We start from the raw sequence: 24,675 nt of genomic DNA on the forward strand, positions 1-24,675 counted from the left end.
TCTCCCAACCCACCTCTTTGTGGCTCTTGCACTTTTTTAAACCAACATTTTCTCAGTAATACTATGCCTGCCACTGTATGTTTCTTTTTTTTCCTAATCAGATGTGCAGCACTTTGGTCAACGTGGGTTGTTTTTAAATGTGCTATACAAATAAAATTGACTTGACTTGACTTGACTACGTACTATAGTTTCATCAGATTGAATGAAGGAAAATAGGAGGGAGCTGAGGGAGCTGAGAGCCTGGCTTCTAATTGACTTTAGACTTCAGAGATACAGCGCAGAAACAATACACTGATGCTATTCTACAAACTAGGGACAATTTTACAATTTCACTGAATCTAATTAACCTACAGTCCTGTATGTCTTTGGAGTGTGTGAGGAAACCGGATCAACTGGAGGAAACCCACACGGTCACAGTTAGAACGTACAAACTCCATACAGACAGCGCCCGTAGTCAGGATTGAACCCAGGTCTCTGGCGCTGCGGGGCAGCAACTCTACCGCTGTGCCGATTGAAGGGTTTACAGAACCAGAACAGGCCAAAGCTCCCCGTGGAGAGTTTTCAAGACCAGGAAGTTGTTGCATTTAGGAGCCAATGCAGACAAGCAAGTACAGGGCCAGTGTGAATGATGTTGGACACGGCTTCGAAGGGTTTCGGGAGCGGTGAGGAAATGGATTCCACGGAAGATAGGCACAAAGTGCTGGAGTAACTCGGCGGGTCGGGCAGCATCTCTGGGGAGAAACGTTGGGTGACGTTTCGAGCCAGGACCCTTCTTCGGATAGATTCCATTTGGCTGCCCCATGCTTGCAGAACTAAAGCCGGAATCTTCCCATTTACAGAGTAGTAAGTGAAAGGGACAAGTGCACTCATTATCCCAGTGCCCTGCCTAGTACAATTGATCAGGCGATGCTCTGTAAGTGATGCTGGTGCTTTTAAACTTGGGCTAGATCAAAGGCGTTAGGGTTGGACAGGTGTTGGCTCCAAGGCTGTCAAACCCACAGGTTGCACAATACTCCCTCAGCCACTTCAAAGGCCATTCTTTGCAGCGCCTGACTGCGTGGTGGCAAATTCTGTGGTGAGTTAATGGCTTCCATTATGAATAACATTGGGGATAACCCTCAGCAATTAATTTGCTACCTTGAACACTGAAAAATAAGAGGATGGTTGACATAAAATGCTGGAGCAACTCAGCGGGGCAGGCAGCATCACTGGAGAGAAGGAATGGGTGACATTTCGGGTCGGGACCCTTCTTCACACTGATCTTTCTGTCTGAAGAAGGGTCTCGACTAGAAACCTAAAAAAGAATAAGTGTGTGCATGTGTGTGGTTCCCTACCGCTCTGTTGTTGCGTTGCCTCTCTCGAAGCATTGGCCATCTAAAGGTGTGTTTTAGTCAGGAAAAACAGGGCTCAGGGTCTACTGACCAGCAAAGTAGAGCTTGCATCCATGTTCATGTTCTACCACTAATGCTTTAGACACAGTAATTTCTATGTCCTCCTTTATCTAACCCAGTGGAATGATCATCATTTGATTCCATGTGTGTCGGAAGGAGCTGTAGATGTTGGTTTACCCCTCTCCCCCACATCCCATATCAGATGTACAGCACTTTGGTCAACGTGGGTTGTTTTTAAATGTGCTATACAAATAAAATTGACTTGACTTGACTTGACCTCTCAGTCTGAAGAAGGCCCTCGTCCCAGAACGTCTCCTGTTCCTTTTCTCCAAAGATGCTGCCTGACTCGCTATGTTACTCCAGCGTTTCGTGTCTTATCATTTGATTCCATCTCTACTTGACTGATAGTTAAGCTGTGATGACTTCAGCCAATTCGCCTGCAATCAAGTGTCTGCCAAAGACTTTTCCTTAAATAGGCACAAAAAGCTGAAACGTCACCTATTCCTTTTCTCCAGAGATGCTGCCTGACCCGCTGAGTCAGTCCAGCTTTTTGTGTCTGTCTTTGGTTTAAACCGGCCTACACAAAGGCTTTTCCTTGGCCATCTCACAAATGCAAGATTTCATCTGGTAGGGGCATGTGGATGTCTTCAGAATGACAATAGCCATATCGCCCTCTTCATCATTTCCCTTGCCTCTTTCCATTGTTGCGTTTTGTCTCATTTAAATTAAAGCAGACTGAAGCCTTTTTCAAATATTCTTTACTTGCTACTGATTCGGATTTCAGAAGATGTTGTGGAGACTCGAGGGCTTGAGCTACAGGGAAGAGTTTGATCAGTCTAGGACTTTATTCCTTGGAGTGCAGGAGGATGAGCAGTGATCGTCTAGAGGTGTATAAGATCATATGAGGGGAATAGATAGGGTAAATGCACAGTATTTTCCCTGAGTTGGGGAATCAAGAACCAGAGGTCATGGATTTAAGATAAGAGAGGGGAAAGATTTAATGGGGCCCGAGGGGTACCTTTTTGTTACGCAAAGGCTGGTGGGTAAATGGAACGAGCTGCCAGAGGAGGTAGTTGAGCAGGAACTATCACAACATGTAAAAGACATTTGGATAGATACTTGGCCAGGAATGGTTTAGAGGGATATGGGCCAAACGCAGGCAGATGGGACTGGTGGAGATGGGGAATCTTGGTCGGCAGGTGCAAGTTGGTTCGATGGGCCTGTTCCCCCGCTGTTTGACCATGATTCCATCGTTCTCCTTTGACATGATGGTGTCATAGAACTGTACAGCATGGAAACGGGCCCTTTGGACTTGCTCATCGCTGTCTACTGCGTTGCCTAATCTTACCTAGCCCACTCGCTTGCACGTTTGGGCATGGATCATACAAGACGGTGCTGGAAATGTGGCAACTCATGCACTACCTCAGTGTGATCTGCTATTCCTACACTCTTGTACTTAAGTACGATTGTACAAATGTGCGGTAAGATTTTTTTTTTTTTTTAACGGAACTGTACGCAAAAGAAATTTCACTGTACACGTGAGAATATAGCACCGTTGAGCCATTGATGTAGCACACTTGGTCTATCGTGCCAGGCGCACTTGGCACCATACACCACGGACACACTGCTGGACAAACCTATCCAGCAACTGATGTTGGTTGAATCTGTGGGAACAAGAATTGCACTGAATAGCTAGGCTGTGGCACCCCTGTGTGACTCATTGTGTCGGCTGGTCGTGTTGTTGGCAGCAACCTTTTTTGTGTCACGTCTCGCATTTTCTTAAATTAATTTGTGCTTTTTATTGTCCGCTAATCAAGGTGAAAGACGTCGGTGATGGGAACCGTCCACACTCATTGGCACCCGCCTTTTGCTCACTGTTAGATGCGCGGGGACTCGGCGCTGTGTTCCCTCACTCTTTCAATAAGGGGCTGGGTTTGCTTTTTACACTGGATTTGCAGCATAAAAGAGGCACCTTTTGTTGAGACGAGCTTCTGCCGGATGGATGCTGAATCTTTGCAGCTCCCCACACGTTTCAGCCTTGGGGAATGAAACGAGCTTGCAATTTGCGAAGATCGAAAGATTGAATGGGTGAGTGTGCGTGGGATGTTGCTTAAATGAGTGAGGCTGCTGAACTGGGAGATCGAGCTGGGCCTGCGCATGACCCACCACGTACACCAATTAATTAGGAAAGCTAATTAGTATGTTGACCTTTCTTTCAAAGGGAATGGAGGAATAACGGAAGGAAAGTCTTGCTCCGACTGCGTCGGGCATTCATGAACCCCTTGGTTATTGGGGCTGTGTGTAGAATATTATAATAGCGTATTATTCTGCGTAACAATAATAGTTGCACTGTATTTCCCAAGTATGGCGAGATCGGGTTAGAGTCAGAAGGACAAAGGGGCCATTCGGCCCACCACATCCATGTCGACCAGTGGGCACCCATCGGTATTAATCCCATCTCCCAATGCTTGGCCCCCTAGCCTGGACAATTCAACAACTTGTCTGGACACTTCTTAAATGCTGCCTGCGTTTGGGCTTTCGCGATTCCGGTATTTACACGGGGACTCTGCTTTGATTTCCATGGAACATTTTGCAGCCCGTTGTCCTCGGCCTGAACCACTCCGTGACCGACAGGATTCTGACCACATCTCCCGCCCTCGCAACCTCTATCATCGAGGACAAGCAGAACGGCCACATGACGATTCATCAGTGACAGGAGCAGAATTAGGCCATTCGACCCACCGATTCCATCTCCTCATGGGAGCCTCTACCTCACCCAACACCATGACTTGGAGATCATTCACAAAATGCTGGAGTAACTCAGCAGGTCAGGCAGCATCTCAGGAGAGAAGGAATGGGTGACGTTTCGGGTCGAGACCCAGTTGTGAATCTGTGGAATTCTCTGCCTCAGGAGGCAGTGGAGGCCAATTCTCTGAATGCATTCAAGAGAGAGCTAGATAGAGCTCTCAAGGATAGCGGAGTCAGGGGGTGTGGGGAGAAGGCAGGAACGGGGTACTGATTGAGAATGATCAGCCATGATCACATTGAATGTCGGTGCTGGCTCAAAGGGCCGAATGGCCTCCCCCTGCACCTATTGTCTATTGTCTACCACTGTGCTGCTGCCTGCCAGTCTTTCTGCCCGGAAGTACTTGGCGCTATTTTCTTATAGACAATAGACAATAGGTGCAGGAGTAGGCCATTCAGCCCTTCGAGCCAGCACCGCCATTCAATGCGATCATGGCTGATCACTATCAATCAGTACCCCGTTCCTGCCTTCTCCCCATACCCCCTCACTCCGCTATCCTTAAGAGCTCTATCCAGCTCTCTCTTGAAAGCATCCAACGAACTGGCCTCCACTGCCTTCTGAGGCAGAGAATTCCACACCTTCACCACCCTCTGACTGAAAAAGTTCTTCCTCATCTCCGTTCTAAATGGCCTACCCCTTATTCTCAAACTGTGGCCCCTTGTTCTGGACTCCCCCAACATTGGGAACATGTTATCTGCCTCTAATGTGTCCAATCCCCTAATTATCTTATATGTTTCAATAAGATCCCCCCTCATCCTTCTAAATTCCAGTGTATACAAGCCCAATCGCTCCAGCCTTTCAACATACGACAGTCCCGCCATTCCGGGAATTAATCTAGTGAACCTACGCTGCACGCCCTCCATAGCAAGAATATCCTTCCTCAAATTTGGAGACCAAAACTGCACACAGTACTCCAGGTGCGGTCTCACCAGGGCCCGGTACAACTGTAGAAGGACCTCTTTGCTCCTATACTCAACTCCTCTTGTTACGAAGGCCAACATTCCATTGTTATGAATTATACGAGCCATTCGTTTGGAACTCTGGGTCTAAATTCTGGAACTCATTCACCAAGAACACGGTGGGAGCACCTTCAATAAAAGGACCGCAACATTTTGAGCTGGTGCCTTACCGCTACCTTCACACGGGTAAGTGGGTGAAAAACATTCAACGCTGTTCTCCAACAAGTGGTTCCTAGTTCAGAGAACATTTTTTTTAAAGTGCCGAGTCTAGAGGCAGAATGATTGCAACTTGCACCAGTTGTTAGTGAACCTGCACATGCAGCAACTCTGATTCCCCTCCTGCACAAGAAAAACAACTTTGGTTTCTCTCTTTCTCCTGCACCAGTAAAGGGTCGTCAGAGATGGAACGATGGTATGGTATGGTACTTTACTTGTCACTGGGATCAGCCAATCATCCCTGTCCCGCCTGCAATTGGTCCAAAACGCCGCAGCGAGACTCCTGATGGGTGCTCGTAAGAAGGACCACATCACCCCGATTCTGGCCTCTCTCCACTGGCTCCCAGTACAGTACAGAATCAACTTCAAGCTCCTCCTATTCACATACAAAGCCATAAATGGGCTTGCCCCCCCCCCCCCCATATCAAAAATCTTCTAACCCACCACTCTATCTCCAGGTCCCTCAGGTCGGCCAACTTGGGGCTACTCACTATCCTGCGGTCTAGGCTTAAGCTCTGGGGTGACCGCGCTTTTGCGGTTGCAGCTCCAAGACTGTGGAACAGCATCCCTCTCCCCATCAGACCTGCCCCCTCCATCGACTCCTTTAAGTCCAGGCTCAAAACCTATTTCTACTCCCTAGCGCTTGAGGCGCTGTGAACTGTTTATGTATGTGCTGATATGTTTGTGTGCCATTGTATGTTCGTTCTTAGTACCTGAACTGATGTACAGCACTTTGGTCAACGTGGGTTGCTTTTAAATATGCTATACAAATAAAACTGACTTGACTTGACTTGACTTGTACTGAGGCATAGTGAATTCATTTTTGTATTCAGTTCAGCACAAGCATCACTATACATAAGCACTTCGATACATATTGGATAAGCATCTCAACTACCGTACAAGTGTATAGCAGTAGTACACTGAGACAGCATACAGAGTCACCAGTTAGGCACCATTGTCGAGTGCCAGTTGTTGCAAGTACAGGGATCTTGATCTGACCATGAAGGTCCATTGTCCTGGCGGCGGTACTGGGTCGTCATGGCCAAGAGTAACCATGGTGTCCTCTGCCGCTGCTCCACCGCTGTACGCCGCGTCCGGTCCAGGCGCCCGGCCTCTTGGAGCGGTGCCTGGTCCAGCCCAGCCCCAGGCTGCTGCAGGGCCTTCGGCTGTCAAAGCTGCGCACTGCCTCCCACAGCCAGTCTCCTCACTGGCCCTCCAGGTGGGGTCCTGTTGGTCCCGGAGCGGTTCCTGGAGAGTAGACGTGAATCAGATAGTGCCCGTGGCTTATGGAAGAACCTTTCGGATGCAGGATAGCAGAGGGGAAGAAGCTGGTGGTGTCCACTTTCGAGCTTCCGATTGATTGATACTTTATTGTCGCGAGTTCGGTGAATTTCTTTGTTTTGTACAAATTACACAAAGTATGCCAAGAGTCGCCAGGCGTAGGGCGCCGACGGAGTTCCAGAAGTATGCCGCATAGTCCCGACGGTCCCTCTCCCTTCCCTCCCGCCGAGGCTCACTGACCGACCAACAGCCGGGTCCCACGCAGGCGCCGGCTCCCCGGCCCTCCGCTCTCACCGACGTGCCTTCTCGCTCGCTGTCGGCCCTCCTCGCTCGGTCAGTGGCCGAGTCCTGTCTTGGTCAATGCTCGGTGGATGGAGGCAGGGAGCTGAAGGAGTGACCAGCTGGAAGACTTGTCCCACCCCGGTCATTCCTCCTTCTCCCAGCCGTGAACAGCCAAACATGAAGGGCCCAGCAGCTAGCAGGCTTGTGCTGTCCTCAGGATTCCAGCATCCACAGTTCCTCCTGTCTACAAGCGGCCCATTGTCTGCAGAGAGCCGTCTGATTTTCGTCGAGCTGCATATTTTCCCCGTCTGCGAGGGTTTTCTCGTGACGATCTTCCCTTTAGGCCACTTGGAACTGGAGCTGGCTGTCCTTTGAGGGGCTCTTGTTTGGCAGCTGGATTTCCTGGAATTAGCACTTGTTTACCCCAAGGCAGCTGTGTTAAGATCATAAGAACACCCCCCCCCCCCTCCCCTCAAGGTGCTACGACACACAGGAGCTGGTGAGAATTTCCTCTCTTGGTCATTGTTCAGCAATTGTCTGACCAGCAGAAGAAATATCGCCTGGAGGTGAAACAAAGAAAGTAAAGCTAGCAGTGGAGACACAAACCCCCTCGAGATCTCTGGGAACATCTGAGCGTTGCTGCTGAGACAGGGGTATAACCTATCCTGAAACATCGCTGTTTTGACATGAATCCATCAGGTGATTAATGGATGCAATTTCACTCTGAGCCACAGTGGTGTAGACCAGGCGATGGGGAAGCGGTTCCCAAGTTCAGCTTTAACAAGTCCGGTTTAATAACTTTGCTCGCATGCCGAGCCGAGTTAATAATTCACACCGTGAGTTATTTTCCATTTGATAATGCTCCTTCAGTGCTTGGGGTGGACAGAGGTTTATTGTGGGAGGAGGAGGATACAGTGGCCACCAAGGATGTGGAATAGAAGTCGGGAAGGAAGGGGGAGGGGGCAGGCCCAGCTCGCCAGCCGCGGACTTCACCGCGCCACGAGAGGGAGGCGGGACCCGCGACCATCATCAGTGCCCCCGCGCACTAAGGACAATCTACAGAGGCCAATTAACCTACGAACCTGCACGCCTTTGGAGTGTGGGGGGAAACCGGAGCACCCGGAGAAAACCCACGCGGTCACGGGGAGGAAGCACAAACCCCGTACAGACAGCACCCGTGGTCAGGGTGGAACCCGGGTCTCTGGCGCTGTAAGGCAGCAGCTCTAACGCTGCGCCACCTCTATTGACAGTCGGAGGAAGATGGGGCGATAGGGATCAAGTGGCTTCTCGGAGTTTGTCCATTTTACATTTGTCACCAATGTGGTTTTAAAATGAAAAATAAATGCCGGAGTCTGACCATACTGTAGTGCAATTTGCTTTCATGAATCGTTGACAGTTTTCCTTGCTTATTTGAAAAGCAGGGGCGGCACGGTGGCGCAGCGGTAGAGTTGCTGCCTTACAGCACTTGCAGCGCCGGTGACCCGGGATCGATCCCGACTACAGCTGCCGCCTGTATGGAGTTTGTACGTCCTCCTCGTGACCTGCGTGGGTTTTCTCCAAGATCTTCGGTTTCCTCCCACACTCCAAAGACGTACAAGTTTATGGTTTAATTGGCTTGGTATAATGGTGTGTAGGATAGCATTAAAGTGCGGGGAATGCTGGTCGGCCTGGGCCGAAGGGGCCTGTTTCCTCGCTGTATCTCTAAACTAAACTAAACTAATCAAAAGTTCGATGCTTCTTCACTTTCTTGCATTGGGTTATATTTTCCCACTGCTGCAAAAGTGCCAAGATATTTTCCAACGTTGGTTAGCCTTTCTGCTGCCCACTTGTCCAGTCTCTGATTTGGGTCGTGGCTTCTGCAGTTTCCCTTGGCATTTCCGTTCCAAAGGCAAACAGGAGGCCAAGGCATCAACAGAACATCCTTTTTATTGGAGGCTGCATTTCAATGGACGGCAGTGTCTGGTACAACAGCATATCAAAAGTCATCACGCCATAGAAGGAGTACAGAGAAGGTTCACCAGATTCATTCCTGGGATAGCACGACTTTCATATGAAGAAAGACTGGATAGACTCCGCTTGTACTCGCTGGAATTTAGAAGATTGAGGGGGGATCTTATAGAAACTTACAAAATTCTTAAGGGGTTGGACAGGCTAGATGCAGGAAGATTGTTCCCGATGTTGGGGAAGTCCAGAACAAGGGGTCACAGTTCAAGGATAAGGGGGAAGTTTTTTTTCACACAGAGAGTGGTGAATCTGTGGAATTCTCTGCCACAGAAGGTAGTTGAGGCCAGTTCATATCATATATATACAGCCGGAAACAGGCCTTTTCGGCCCTCCAAGTCCATGCCGCCCAGTGATCCCCGCACATTAACACTATCCTACACCCACTAGGGACAATTTTTACATTTACCCAGCCAATTAACCTACATACCTGTACGTATTTGGAGTGTGGGAGGAAACCGAAGATCTCGGAGAAAACCCACGCAGGTCACGGGGAGAACGTACAAACTCCTTACAGTGCAGCACCCGTAGTCAGGATCGAACCTGAGTCTCTGGCGCTGCATTCGCTGTAAAGCAGCAACTCTACCGCTGCGCTACCGTGCCGCCCAAACATTGGCTATATTTAAGAGGGAGTTAGATGTGGCCCTTGTGGCTAAAGGGATCAGGGGGTATGGAGAGAAGGCAGGTACGGGATACTGAGTTGGATGATCAGCCATGATCATATTGAATGGCGGTGCAGGCTCGAAGGGCCTGCACCTATTTTCTATGTTTCTATGTGATGCACCCCATTCTGGGACTTCTCCCTCCAGAGTAAATATATATTTTGGGCTGATGTCTACTCGATTTATATTTTAATTTAGAGATACAGCATAGAAACAGGCCCTTTGGCCCACCGAGTCTGTGCCGACCAGCGATCCCGGTACACTAACACTATCCTACACACACCGGGGACAATTTACAATTTTACCAAGCCAATTAGCCTACAAACCTGCAGGTCTTTGGAGTGTGTGGGAGGAAACCAGACCACCCAGATAAAACCCACGCAGGTCACGGGGAGAACGTACAAACTCCATACAAACAGCACTGAATCTGGATCTCTGGCGCTATTGGTTTGCTGCTTAGCAGTTGTGACGACCTTGCAAAATTGAAATGCCGTTGGCTGCAATTGCAAAAAGTGTTGGTGTGGTCATTGATCCAAGATGGCGGCAGTGGAGTGTGAAGTGAGCAGCCATGAATGATCTGCGATTTCTCCTCCTGCACCCTCTGAAATCACCCTAAGTTTCCGCCATCGCCTCGGTAACTGGGGCACGGGGCCCTCGGCATGCGGAGGCGAACATTCGCGGCACGGACGGCCGCAGGAGGCCCTACAGCAGCCGGGTGATCGAGCGCAGCGTGCGGCAGCTGCACGGAGCGGCGGTGGAAAGTGCAGACAGCATCACGCTGGGCCAGGCCGACCCCATCATCATCAATCCTGTGCCGCCAGGACACCGGCCCTTAAAATGAGAGTGGAAGAAAATGCACATCCACGAAGGCCGAGATTGGCCATTTCGGAGGCTTGGACGATGCAAGATGCCGTTGGAATATGGCAACCCCCGCCATGCACTTTAATGAAACCTTTTCTCAACACTCTTGGTCCTCCAACACTTGTGCTCATTGCCTTTAGGTTTTCTCCCAGCCCCCACCACCCACCTTCGATACTTTTACAACTAACAGTTTATCATATCATATCATATCATATATCTACAGCCGGAAACAGGCCTTTTCGGCCCTCCAAGTCCGTGCCGCCCAGTGATCCCCGTACATTAACACTATCCTACACCCACTAGGGACAATTTTTACATTTACCCAGCCAATTAACCTACATACCTGTACGTCTTTGGAGTGTGGGAGGAAACCGAAGATCTCGGAGAAAACCCACGCAGGTCACGGGGAGAACGTACAAACTCCTTACAGTGCAGCACCCGTAGTCAGGATCGAACATGTGTCTCCGGCGCTGCATTCGCTGTAGAGCAGCAACTCTACCGCTGCGAGTGCCCGAGAATTTGAAGGCATTCTTGTACAATGCTGATGAGTATTAGTCAAGTCAGAGAATTTTATGAATTTTGGCATTCATTCCAATCGACAAAACTATGGCGAGTCCGAAAACTTGTTGGTTGTAGAAGAAGTTTATTGCAGCCGCAATATTCGAATACAGAGTTAAACAACAAGGTAAAGGACAACCATCAAAAACTTACTGTCTTCTTCGAAGACTTCGCCGAACTCATATATCTGGCGCCAAAAGCGCACATGACCACGCTGGCCAATCCGCGATGTCGCTCCCTGGACCAATCCCCACGGTCGCGTTCCCACGTGACCTCGCTGGCCAATCCGAGGGTTCGACGACCTGGACCATTCTCTATGGTCGCTACAAAACCGCACTAAATTGCAAACAAAGGTGTAATTACTGTAAGTAATCTTTAATGATGCACAGCACGCCATTGTCCAGTTCATGTTTCTCAATGCCAGGCATCCAGAGGTGGTTATTTTTGTGTTGCTGCACGTTATCTTTTGATCAGCGCCTGTCTACAGATCGGTCTTCACGGGGCTGGGAGATGGCCATTGCCTGTAGCCAGTAGTTCCATAATTTGCTTCAAAGCTTTATCTCTTCCGTCTGTTTATCAGTATCTGGGAATCCTGGACCGCGTCCAAGAAATGCTGAAATATTTCCTCCAAAGAAGCTGCACTTAATCCAATTGTAGGCTTCTGCCCTTGAATATCTGATCTGAGCAAGTTGTTTCAATGCATGAAATACTGACCCACCATAGTCACAGAATTGATCCAGCGTAATGTATCTAATAATGACATTCTTGCAATGAACTGAAGGATGTGTCCTCACATTGCACCCACATTGGCCTTAAGGGGAACTGCTTAGCTTAATTTAGTTCAGAGATACAGCGTGGAAAGGGTCCTTTGGCCCACTGAGTCCGCACCGACTAGCGATCCCCGCACACGAGCACTATCCTACACACACGAGGGGCAATGTACAATTATACCAAGCCATTTAACCTACGAAACTTTGGAGTGCGGGAGGAAACTGGAGATTCCGTAGGTCACGGGGAGAACGTACAGACTCCGTACAGACAGCACACGTGGTCAGGATCGAACCCGGGTCTCTGGCGCTGTAAAACCAGCAACTCTACCGCTGCAGCCACCATGCCTGCACTCTGAAAATGTGTTCTCTCTCCTGCATGCATGTCAATCTCTTCGGGTTCTTTGAGTCACTCACCTAGTCACCTAGTCACTGCACGGTAGCGCAGCGGTAGAGTTGCTTCTTTACAGCGAATGCAGCGCCGGAGACTCAGGTTCGATCCTGACTACGGGTGCTGCACTGTAAGGAGTTTATACGTTCTCCCCGTGACCTGCGTGGGTTTTCTCCGAGATCTTCGGTTTCCTCCCACACTCCAAAGACGTACAGGTAATGTAGGTTAATTGGCTGGGTAAATGTAAAAATTGTCCCTAGGATAGTGTTAATGTGCGGGGATCGCTGGGCGGCACGGACTTGGTGGGCCGAAAAGGCCTGTTTCCGGCTGTATATATATGATATGATGATATGATACACTATCGAGCGTGTACAGCGGCCAATTAACCCACTCTCTCGATGTGGGGGGAAAACAGGAGTTCTTGGAGGGAACCTAAATAATCACGGGGAGGGCGTGCAAACCATGCAGGCAGCACCCAAGGTCAGGAGTGAACCCGCCCAGGTCTGTGAGGCATCAGTTGTATGAGCTGCATCACATTCAACATAGAATAATTGAGGAATCGTACCTATTTCTGCTTAATTCCAACGCCAACTAGACAGCGTTGGGAAGATTTTACAAGATTACTATCGGGCTGTCCACAGTGCGCAGATACACGATAAATGTAACAACGTTTAGTTTAAGATAAAGTCTGATTAAAGATAGTCCGAGGGTCTTCAATGAGGTAGATAGTAGCTCAGAACCACTCTCTAGTTGGTAGGATGGTTCAGTTGGTAATGCCATCTACACCTGTCCCACGTGCCTGTGTTTGGCCCATATCCCTCTAAATCTTTCCTCTCCATGTACCCGTCCAAAATGTCTTTTACATGTTGTTATGGTACATGCCTCAACAGCCTTCTCTGGCAGCTTATTCCATATACCCAGCACCTTCTGTGTGGAAATCTGTGGAATTCTCTGCCTCAGAAGGCAGTGGAGGTCAATTCTCTGAATGCATTCAAGAGAGAGCTAGATAGAGCTCTTAAGGATAGCGGAGTCAGGGGGTGTGGGGAGAAGGCAGGAACGGGGTACTGATTGAAAATGATCAGCCATGATCACATTGAATGGTGGTGCTGGCTCGAAGGGCCGAATGGCCTGCTCCTGCACCTATTGTCTAATTCCCTTCCGTAGAAAATAAAATACGCCAGCACAGGAACAAATCCTTCAGCGCACAATCTCCGAGCCGAACATGATGCCAAATTAATCTCCTCGCCTGCACGTGATCCATATCACTGTGTTCCCTGCATATGCATGTGCCTATCTAAAAGCCTATTAAACACCACCAATGCATCTGCCTCCACCACCACCCCTGGCAGCACGTTCCAGGCGCCCGCCATCCTCTGTGTTGATCGTATAAGATTATTAAGGGGTTGGACACGTTAGAGGCAGGAAACATGTTCCCAATGTTGGGGGAGTCCAGAACAAGGGGCCACAGTTTAAGAATAAGGGGTCGGCCATTTAGAACTGAGATGAGGAAAAACCTTTTTCAGTCAGAGAGTTGTGAATCTGTGGAATTCTCTGCCTCAGAAGGCAGTGGAGGCCAATTCTCTGAATGCATTCAAGAGAGAGAGCTGGATAGAGCTCTTAAGGATAGCGGAGTCAGGAGGGTATGGGGAGAAGGCAGGAACGGGGTACTGATTGAGAATGATCAGCCATGATCACATTGAATGGTGGTGCTGGCTTGAAGGGCCGAATGGCCTCCTCCTGCACATATTGTCTATTGTCTATTGAAAACAAAACTCGTCCCGCACATAATGTTTTAACTTTCTCCGTTTGACCTTCAAGCTATGCATTCTGGTCTTTGACATTTCCTCCCTGGGGGAAAAACATTTTTGACTGTCTCCCCTATCTATGCGTCTCATAATTATATACACCTGTCACGCCTCCCGTCAACCTCCGATGCTCTGGAGAGGGAAAAAATCCAAGTTTGTCCAATCTCACCTTGTAGCTAATGTCCTCCCATCCAGGCAACGTTCTGGTAAACCACCTCTGCACCCTCTCCGAAGCCTCCCAATCCTTCCTGTAATGTTGCGAGCAGAACTGCACAAAATGGGCCCACGCCCACTTTCCTTATTCATTCCTTTTGAATCTCCGAAACCCCATTTTATTTTGATTAAGCTGGATGATTCCACAGCCGCAGCTCTCTCGGGTAAAGAATTCCAACAATTTACAGCACTCAGTGTGAAGATATTTCTCCTTATCTCTGTCCTCAATAGTTGAGCACTTATCAACAGTTCAGTTCAACAACAGAGCTTTATTTGTCATTCGGTACCAAGGTACCGAACGAAACTACATAGCAGTCACACACAAAAAAGAACACAAGACACACGACCCCAACACATAACGTCCATCACAGTGACTCCAAACACCCCCTCACTGTGATGGAGGCAACAAAACTTCCACTCTCTTCCCCACGCCCACGGACAGACAGCTCGTCCCCGACCGACCCGCACAGTCCCCGCAAGGGGATGGAAGTCCCCGCGGCCGAGTCGCACCAGGCGCTGAGACGTCTCGCGGCCGAACCGAGCGGTGGAAGGCCCCGCGACCGAGCCGTGCGCAGCTAAGTCCAGCGGCCGAGCCGCACCGGGCGATGGAAGGCCCCGCGGCCAAGCCGCACCGGGCGATGGAAGGCCCCACGGCCAAGCCGCACCGGGCGATGTTAAGTCCAGCGGCCGAGCCGCACCAGCGATGAAAAGTCCCGCGGCCGAGCCGCGCCGGGCGATGTTAGGCCCCGCGGACCGGGCACTGTTAAGTCCAGTCCTCGGGCATGATGGGTCTCCCTTTGACTCTCCGATCCTTACTCGTTCTTGCTCACTTGCATTCACTCTCTGAGAAGCTGTAGAGTTTGGACTCTGTCCTGGCCGGGCATGTTTGATGTGGTTCGGTCTTTACAGTGTGTCTGAGCCTTTCTCTCCCATCAGCTGTCGCATGCAACATATCATCCTACGACAGTTTCTTTAGTCAGAGGGTGGTAAGTCTGTGGAATTCATTGCCGCAGGTGGCTGTGGAGGCCCCCAAGTTATTGGGTATTTTTAAGGTGGAGCTTGACCGATTCTTGATTAGTAAGGGTGACAAAAGTTATGGGGAGAAGGCAGGAGAATGGGGTTGGCAGGGAAAGGCAGATCAGACTTGATTGAATGGTGGAGTAGACTTGATGGGATGAATGGTCTAAATCTGCTCCTATGACTTATGAACTTTCTATGGTGCATCTGTAGGAATTGGAAACAGGAGGTGGCACAGTGGCACAGTGGCGCATCTGGGTGTCCTAGTGCATCAGTCACTGAAAGGAAGCATGCAGGTACAGCAGGCAGTGAAGCAAGCCAATGGAATGTTGGCCTTCATAACAAGAGGAGTTGAGTATAGGAGCAAAGAGGTCCTTCTACAGTTGTACCGGGCCCTGGTGAGACCGCACCTGGAGTACTGTGTGCAGTTTTGGTCTCCAAATTTGAGGAAGGAATATTCTTGCTATTGAGGGCGTGCAGCGTAGGTTCACTAGGTTAATTCCCGGAATGGCGGGACTGTCGTATGTTGAAAGGCTGGAGCGATTGGGCTTGTATACACTGGAATTTAGAAGGATGAGGGGGGATCTTATTGAAACATATAAGATAATTAGGGGATTGGACACATTAGAGGCAGGAAACATGTTGCCAATGTTGGGGGAGTCCAGAACAAGGGGCCACAGTTTAAGAATAAGGGGTAGGCCATTTAGAACGGAGATGAGGAAGAACTTTTTCAGTCAGAGAGTGGTGAAGGTGTGGAATTCTCTGCCTCAGAAGGCAGTGGAGGCCAGTTCGTTGGATGCTTTCCAACAGAGCTTTATTTGTCATTCGGTACCAAGGTACCGAACGAAACTACATAGCAGTCACACACAAAAAAGAACACAAGACACATAACCCCAACACATAACGTCCATCACAGTGACTCCAAACACCCCCTCACTGTGATGGAGGCAACAAAACTTCCACTCTCTTCCCCACGCCCACGGACAGACAGCTCGTCCCCGACCGACCCGCACAGTCCCCGCAAGGGGATGGAAGTCCCCGCGGCCGAGTCGCACCAGGCGCTGAGACGTCTCGCGGCCGAACCGAGCGGTGGAAGGCCCCGCGACCGAGCCGTGCGCAGCTAAGTCCAGCGGCCGAGCCGCACCGGGCGATGGAAGGCCCCGCGGCCAAGCCGCACCGGGCGATGGAAGGCCCCACGGCCAAGCTGGATAGAGCTCTTAAGGATAGCGGAGTGAGGGGGTATGGGGAGAAGGCAGGAACGGGGTACTGATTGAGAGTGATCAGCCATGATCGCATTGAATGGCGGTGCTGGCTCGAAGGGCTGAATGGCCTACTCCTGCACCTATCGTCTATTGTCTATTGTCTATTATCTGTAGATTTAGATTTAGAGATACAGCGCGAAAACAGGCCCTTCGGCCCACCGAGTCCGCGCCGCTCAGCGATCCCCGCACATTAACACTATCCTACACACACTAGGGACAATTTTTACATTTACCCAGTCAATTAACCTGCATACCTGTACGTCTTTGGAGTGTGGGAGGAAACCGAAGATCTCGGAGAAAACCCACGCAGGTCACGGGGAGAACGTACATACTCCGTACAGACGGCGCCCGTAGTCAGGATCGAACCTGAGTCTCCGGCGCTGCATTCGCTGGAAGGTAGCAACTCTACCGCTGAGCCACCGTGCCGCCCTTAGAGCTGCTGCCTTACAGCGCCAGTCACCCGGGTTCGATCCTGACTGCAGGTGCTGTCTGTACGGAGTTTATACATTCTGCCTGTCACCGCGTGGGTTTTCTACAGGTGCTCCGAATTCCTATCACATTCAAAAGACGTACAGGTTTGGTTAATTGGTTAGCTAAATCTGGTTCATTGGCTTTGGTAAATTGCCTCCAGTGTGCAGGATACGAAATTGGGATGACGCGGAACTAGTGTCTGAGTGATCATTGGTTGGCGCGGACTCCGTGGGTCAAAGGGCCTGTTTCCACGCTGTATCTCTAAACATTGGTGACATGGAGAATTTCCTTATTCTTCTGAGGAAGTAGAGGCGTGGTGTGCTTTCTTAGCCATGGCATCGTGGTTGAATCGGGTTGTGAATCTTGGCCATTTCCACTTTGGCAGTGCTGGGCGTATACATCACCTGGAACCTCATTTGGAGGTGAGGACAATCGGGCTCTCGTCCCAACCTAATGAGAAAATGGACAGTGAGCTTGAATGTTCCCTCTTCAGCCCCACCCCTCTCCCCCTTACGACCCCACCCTCCCTCCGCTCTTCCACCCCCCTCCCAGTCTATCACTGTAACATCTTCCCTGCCCAACCCTAGTCTGACGGAACTGAAGAACTAGAAACTGGACAAGGCCCTGGGAAGGGGGGAGGAGAGGGTGCTGCACCAACGCAGGAGAGGTTTGGGCCCAACGGGTCCACTTGGTCTAGTATCCCTCGAAACCTTTCGTATCTATAAATAATGTTTCCGCTCGGGGTCGAACCGGGGCCCTTACACCTGTGAGGCAAACATGGTAATCGCTACACTGCTGAAACCCATTTTCTGAAGATTCCCATCTCCGAGTCTGACTGCAGTGTGCAACTATTCCACTTGGCTGCTTATGTTGAGGCTGAGGCTTCTTATCTTGAATTACCAGTGTTGTGCCATTGAGAGGTATGCAGTGAAGACACAGATAATGGTCTGCCTGATGGTATCAAATAGAGACATGGCATGGCAGACAGCTGGCCACGGCACAACATTTTTCTGCAGTATCACTCTTCAGACCCTTCTCAAATATGTGCAGCTTAAAGGTGGATACACTCAGCAGTCCATTGCAGCATCTGTGGAGAGGGAAACAGAGTTAATGTTTCAAGTCAAAGACCTTTTGTTGGAACTGGCAGAGAGGTGGTGATTCAAGAATGTCTACAGTGGAAGCAAAAGGTGGGCCAGGAGAGGATATAAAAGAATAGCACTCTTGCTATTGAGGGAGTGCAGCGTAGGTTCACCAGGTTAATTCCCGGGACGGCGGGACTGACATATGATGAAAGAATGGATCGACTGGGCTTGTATTCACTAGAATTTAAGATGAGAGGGGACCTTGTAAAAACAAAAAACATTCTTGAGGGCTGGATGCAGGAAAAATGTTCCCCATGTTGGGGAAGTCCAGAACCAGGGGTCACAGTGTAAGAATAAGGGGTAGGCCATTTAGGACTGAGATGAGGAAAAACATTTTTGCCCAGAGTTGTGAATCTGTATAATTCTCTGCCACAGAAGGCAGTGGAGGCCAATTCACTGGATGTTTTCAAGAGAGAGTTAGATAGAGCTCTTATGGCTAACGGAATCAAGGGATATGGGGAGAAAGCAGGAATGGGGTACTGATTTTGGATGATCAACCATGATCACATTGAATGGCGGTGCTGGCTCGAAGGGCTGAATGGCCTACTCCTGCACCTATTTTCTAGGGCAGATCCATGATTAAGTGAATGGCAGGGCATGAGTGAGAAACATAGAAAGTAGGTGACTTCAGTGAAGTTATATTTAGCTGGAAACCACGACGTTTTGAGTTGAGGCCCTTCTTCAGACAACTTCTATGCTTCAGTGAGCAAGTTGAAGATGATGTGGACTCAACCTCTGCACGTGCACTTACATGTCTCACACAGTGCATCGCACAAACCAGCCTTCCCACCATGGACTCCATGCACCCTGCTGCCTTGGGAAAGCAGTCAAAATAATCAAAATATTTTCACCACAGTAGTTCACTCTTCTCCCCTCTCCCTTTGGGTAAACGTTTGAAAGCACACACCACCAGATTCAGGAACAGCTCCTTCCCCACTCTTGTTCAACTAGTGAATGGTAGTCTTATAAGTTAGAGTGTCGTCCTGATCTTCCAACCTACCCCATTGCACACATTGCACTTTTAAAAAATTAAAATAACTGCACTTCCTCTGAAACTGTAATGCTATCACACTGCTGCAGTATATCCTGAATGCTGCAATTTTTCTCTTTGCACTATTTGTTGTACTTATATATAGCTTGAATGTATGTGTGACTGCGCAGCGCATAAACAGATCTTTGCACTGAAGCTTGGTACAGATGGCAATAATAAAACAGTGCCCACACATGCGTTTTTTGTAGACTGCAGCTCGATGACTGAAGTTGAGGGATCTGGATTCTGGAAAGAGGCAGCGTAGTCGGTGCTGTTTTACAATATGTTTTAAGACAATAATCACCTTTCATTCTGCGGTTCAAATGTACTTTATGCAGTCATTCACACATGGGATGCTCCCATATCAATTGAAACCACTAAAGCCAAAATCAACTCAACAAAGTGTCTCCGCTCTTTATAACCAATTACCTCAGGGGAAGAATTAGAGTGGGGAAGATATAGACTGGATCAGTTAGATGTGGTTGGTTTTCTTCACATGTCAACCAAGTGTGCTTGGGTGTTTTCTCGGCAGGACTATGTGGGCGGCACGGTGACGCACTATGTGGGCGGCACGGTGGCGCACTATGTGAGCGGCACGGTGGCGCAGTGGCAGAGTTGCTGCCTTACAGCGCCAGAGACCCAGGCTCAATCCTGATAGCGGGTGCTGTCTGTACGGAGTTTGTACGCTTTCCCCGTGACCGCGTGGGTTTTCTCCGGGCGCTCCGATTTTCTCCCACACTCCAAAGAGTACAGGTTTGTAGGATAAAATTGTAAATTGTCCCTAGTGTGTGTAGGATAGCGCTAGTGCACGGGAATCGCTGGTCGGCGCGGACTCGGCGGGCCGAAGGGCCTGTTTCCGCGCGATATCTCTAAACTAAACTAAACTAAACTGTAATATCTCAATGAGACATCTTTGCAGATTCAATGAAGTGGGATATGTGGTTAAAATTATATTAAAACCATTTCCTCTTCAAAGGCTAACCGGGGGCCTGGTCATACTGGTGAATGCGGTGCCCTAGAGTTCCGAGTCCTCTTTGAAGTCAGCTCTTGCAAAGGATCCTTGCTGCTTTCCTTGCTGGTTCCAGCAAATCGTTGTTAACATTTAGATCTGGGAAACGCTAATTAATATTGTGCCCTCGTAGACACGCTGGAGATTGCTGAGCAAACAGTTCCGAGGCATAAACTTAATTCCAGCTTTTGTCTTTTTAACCTGAATGTGGCATTCTAACTAGGTGAGCAACGACCACAGAATGCACAATAAGCTTTTGATGTCGGAAGAGGCAAGTCAAAGTGGTCCCTTGAATGCAGCCTCTCCATGTGTTGGGATAAGTGAACTTGATTTCATCGGATGTTTGCTTCCCTGCCTTCTTTTCCTCCTCCTCCATGAAAATACACAACAGATAGTTAGTTGTACAACAGCATTGTACAAATATACAACGGGTGGCGCAGTAGTAGAGTTGCTGCCTTACGGCGCCTGGGTTCAATCCTGACGACGGGTGCTGTCTGTACTGAGTTTGTACGTTCTCCCGTGTGTGACCGCGTGGGTTTTCTCCGGGTGCTCCAGTTTCCTCCACTCCAAAGACGTATAGGTTTGTAGGTTAATTGGCTTCGGTAAAATTGTCCCGAGTGGGGTAATGTTAGTGAGCGTTGGTCGGTGCGGACTCGGTGGGGAAAGGGCCTGTTTCCACTCTGTACCTCTGAAGTCTAAACGTAGATAATCAACAGAAATAACCCACCGCAGTATGAATGGGAGCCATTTCCTGCATCCACCAGGAAGACTTTGATTGCAGCTGGAATAACATTTTGAACAGATTAGTGGCCCCATGGAGTGTGGATTCTACATCTGCCTGTCAGGTTTCCATGGAAGTTGCTGAGAAGACTGGGGAAATTCAATGAGCATCGCGTCGTAATTCTTACAGACTGCTTCAGTTTAACATGGTTTCACTTTAGCAAGAGTGTGTTTTAAAATCAGCCGGGTAAATGGGTATGTTTTGGTGTCTCTTGTGATTGATGTCACCTCAGAGTTTGGTCACGTTTATTAAATGCGAGCGTGCTTGGGGCATCATCGTTTAAAAGTTTTCCTCTCCAGTAGCAGGGCTCATCTTCGACAGATCCTGGCCTTTCAGAATGGAAAATGCGTTGTTAATTTGCTCCAAATATCTAGTCAAGGCATGCGGCTGTTCAGTCATGGAGCACAGAAACATGCACAACATGTCCATGCCAACCAAGATGCCCATCTACACCACTCCCACTTGCCCATCTTGGACCCAAATCACTCTAAACCTTTCCCATGCATGCACATGTTCAATTGTCTTTTGTATCTGCCGATTGTATCTGCCTTAACTGCCTCCTTAGTTCAGTTTAGAGATACAGATTGGAAACTGGCCCTTCGGTCCACCGAGTCCGCGCCGACCAGCGATCATTCATACACTAGTTGTACCGTACGCACAGGGGACAATTTACGGAAGCCAATTAACCTACAGACCTGAATGTCTTTGGAGTGTGGGAGGAAACCGGAGCACCCGGAGAAAACCCACGCCATCGCAGGGAGAAGTGCAAACTCCGTACAGACAGCAAATGTAATCAGGATTGAAACCACCCGGGTCTCTGGTGCTGTAAGACAGCAGCTCCACCACCGTTCCTCCCCTCTGGCAGCTTGTTCCATGCACCCACAACCATTGCCCCCCTTGTTTCCTATTAAGTCTTTCTCCTCTCACCTTAAGCCTATGCCCTCTAGTACTTGATTCCCCTATCTTGGGAAAAAGGTTCCATGCATTATCCCCATCTATTCCTCTCATGATTTTATACATCTCTATATGGCCATTCCTCTGCCTCCGATGCTCCCAGAAATCAAGTCCTAGCCCGCCCAATCTCTGTCTATAACTGAGTCCCTCAAGTTGGCATGATTTTCGTAAATCTTTTCTTCACTCTTTCTAGCCATTTACCCAGTGAGTGGTGAGATCTCAGCTTAGTTTTTTTTTAGAGATACAGCGCAGAAACAGGCCCTTCGGCCCACCGGATCCGCGCCGCCCAGCGATCCCCGCACACTAACACTATCCTACACCCACTAGGGACAATTTTTACATTTGCCCAGCCAATTAACCTACAAACCTGTACGTCTTTGGAGTGTGGGAGGAAACCGAAGATCTCGGAGAAAACCTACGCAGGTCACGGGGAAAACGTACAAACTCTGTACAGACTGCGCCCGTAGTCAGGATTGAACCTGAGTCTCCGGCGCTGCATTCGCTGTAAGGCAGCAACTCTACCGCTGCGCCACCGTGCCGCCCTAGTTACTATTACTAACCATAAACTTGAAATGTCCTGACCTGAAACGTCACCTATTCATGCCCTCCAGAGATGCTGCCTGACCTGCTGAGTTACTCCAGCACTTTGTGTCTTTTTTTTGTTGTTGTAAATCAGCATCTGAAGTACCTTGTGTCTACATCGAGTTCATTTGCTCTTTCTGCTAACCAAACTATAAAACTGCGGAGATTCTTTTCACTCAGAGCTGTTTGTGCCATTTTGCACCTCTAACCGCTATCAGAAAGTTGAAGGAGAGAAGGATCGTCTAAAATAAACAAGGTATTTATTCACAAAATGCTGGAGTAACTCAGCAGGTCAGGCAGCATCTCGGGAGAGAAGGAATGGGCAACGTTTCGGGTCGAAACGTCGAAACATACCAGTTTGCATGGCCAGGCTGAGTGGCCTGTTTCTATTCTGCCAAACTGTGTGCTTCTAATGTCTGTATTTGTTGCTTCCTGCTTAGAGTACAGACACAGAGTCATGTCACCAGCGATCTCTTGAATAGCTCAGAGTAAATGCAATATAGAAGGTAGCTGGACAACCAAAGCCAAGGATGCAATCCAAAGAAGCAGGATATTGCAATTCATTCTCTTTTTATTACCAATGCAGCGATTTAGGAATTCTCTCAGGTCTTGAGCTGCCATCCTATATTGTGGAATTAAGGATCTGGTTTCATTGATCCCATTCGGGATTATGTGAATTTGGAGGGGGGTTATTTAGCACTGGAGTTTCTCGTATAGCTAAACCAAAAGATGTAACATATAGTTGCCGTTGACTTGAACTGATAGCAAACACAAAGACGGCAGTGGTAGAGTTGCTGCCTTACAGCGCCGGAGACTCGGGTTCGATCCTGACTACGTGTGCTGTCTGTACGGAGTTTATATGTTTCCCCCCCGTGGACTTCATGGGCTTTCTCCGGGTGCTCTGGTTTCCCTCCACACTGGTTTGTAGGTTAATTGGCTTCTGTAAATTGCCCCAATGTGTAGCTATGGTGACCATTGGTCAGCCTGGTCTCTACCGAAGGGCCAGTTTTCATGTTATATCTCCAAACTAATCTAAACTAAATCAAACCACTAATGGAAAATTGAAAAGAATGATTAAATATTTGGGTGCCATTGCATACTAACTTTTAGTTTCGTCAAAAGCTTAATTATTTTTGCTGCTGTTGATAAATTAAATAGCTGCCGATCTCCGTACATTTGGTTCATTGGATCCTTGATGGATCCGACCAGGGGAAGCCCATTCATCCCATTCTCCTTTTTCTCATCCCTTCTGCACTCCGACAACTTAAGGTCACAAGGAATAGGAGTAGAATTGGGCCATTCGGCCCATCAAGTCTGCTCCAGCATTCAATTATGGCAGATCTATCTCTCCCTCCTAACCCCATTCTCCTGCCTTCCAATAACGTCTGACATCCGTACTAATCAAGAATCTATCTATCTCTGCCTTAAAAATATCCACTGACTTGGCCCCCACAGCCTTCTGTGGCAAAGAATTCCACAGATTCACCACCCTTTGACGAAAGAAATTTCTCCTCATCTCCTTCCTAAACGAACGTCCTTTAATTCTGAGGCTGTGACCTCGAGTCCGAGACTCTCCCACTAGTGGAAACGTCCTCTCCACGTCCACTCTATCCAAGCCTTTCACCATTTTGTGTGTTTCAATGAGGTCCCCCCTCATTCTTCTCAACTCCAGACAGTACAGGCAGGGTGCCGACAAAAATGATCATCAAAGGTTAACTTGTTCTCTCGTGCGTGACCTTTTGATTCTTTCTTCACTACTTACTTACACTAAAGAAAAAATTGTGAATTACAATTGATAATGAAAAGCAATTTGTGAAAGAATGACTTGCTGGCATGTGTTTTTGGGAGGGAACTGGAGGACCTGGAAGAAACACTTGTGTCTCCACGTAAATATCACCTTTGATGTCCTGGCCCCTGAAATTATCGGCCTTAACGACTCGATGAATAAGAATATTGATCTAGAGTGACTTCTATCATCGCTACTGTACATTCATGCCTGCTTGTTTTGTAGTTAGATTTAGCACAGAGGATGACCCAGTCTAAAGTATTTGTGTCACTGTATGATGATCTTTGCTCATTGAGCATCCTACTCACTGGTCTGCAGGTTTGGTCTGCACCTTCCAGGAGCTAGGGTCTTCTGTTCGAGTCCTTAATCAGTGAAGAGTAGAGTTCAGTTTCGAAATACAGCATGGAACTTCGGCCCACTGAGTTCATGAAATCATCGATCGTCTGTT

At 48.8% G+C, this 24,675-nt stretch overlaps 1 protein-coding gene across 9 annotated transcripts in view; it reads left to right on the forward strand.

Moving 5' to 3' along the window:
• agrn (agrin) overlaps positions 1 to 24,675 on the forward strand; it is a 519,366-nt gene that overhangs the window by 75,929 nt on the left and 418,762 nt on the right. Inside the window, exon 1 of one of the 9 annotated variants that reach the window (XM_078425214.1) lies at positions 3,390 to 3,479. The exons of the other annotated variants lie outside the window; for them this stretch is intronic. Within the exon in view, the coding sequence (XP_078281340.1) occupies positions 3,476 to 3,479 (4 nt within the window). The 5' untranslated portion in view covers positions 3,390 to 3,475. Of the gene's footprint in view, positions 1 to 3,389; positions 3,480 to 24,675 lie in introns of those variants that run through there. 9 annotated transcript variants of the gene reach the window in all.

The sequence above is a fragment of the Rhinoraja longicauda genome, chromosome 30 (assembly GCF_053455715.1).
Source record: "Rhinoraja longicauda isolate Sanriku21f chromosome 30, sRhiLon1.1, whole genome shotgun sequence".
In the NCBI taxonomy this organism is placed as follows: domain Eukaryota; kingdom Metazoa; phylum Chordata; class Chondrichthyes; order Rajiformes; family Arhynchobatidae; genus Rhinoraja; species Rhinoraja longicauda.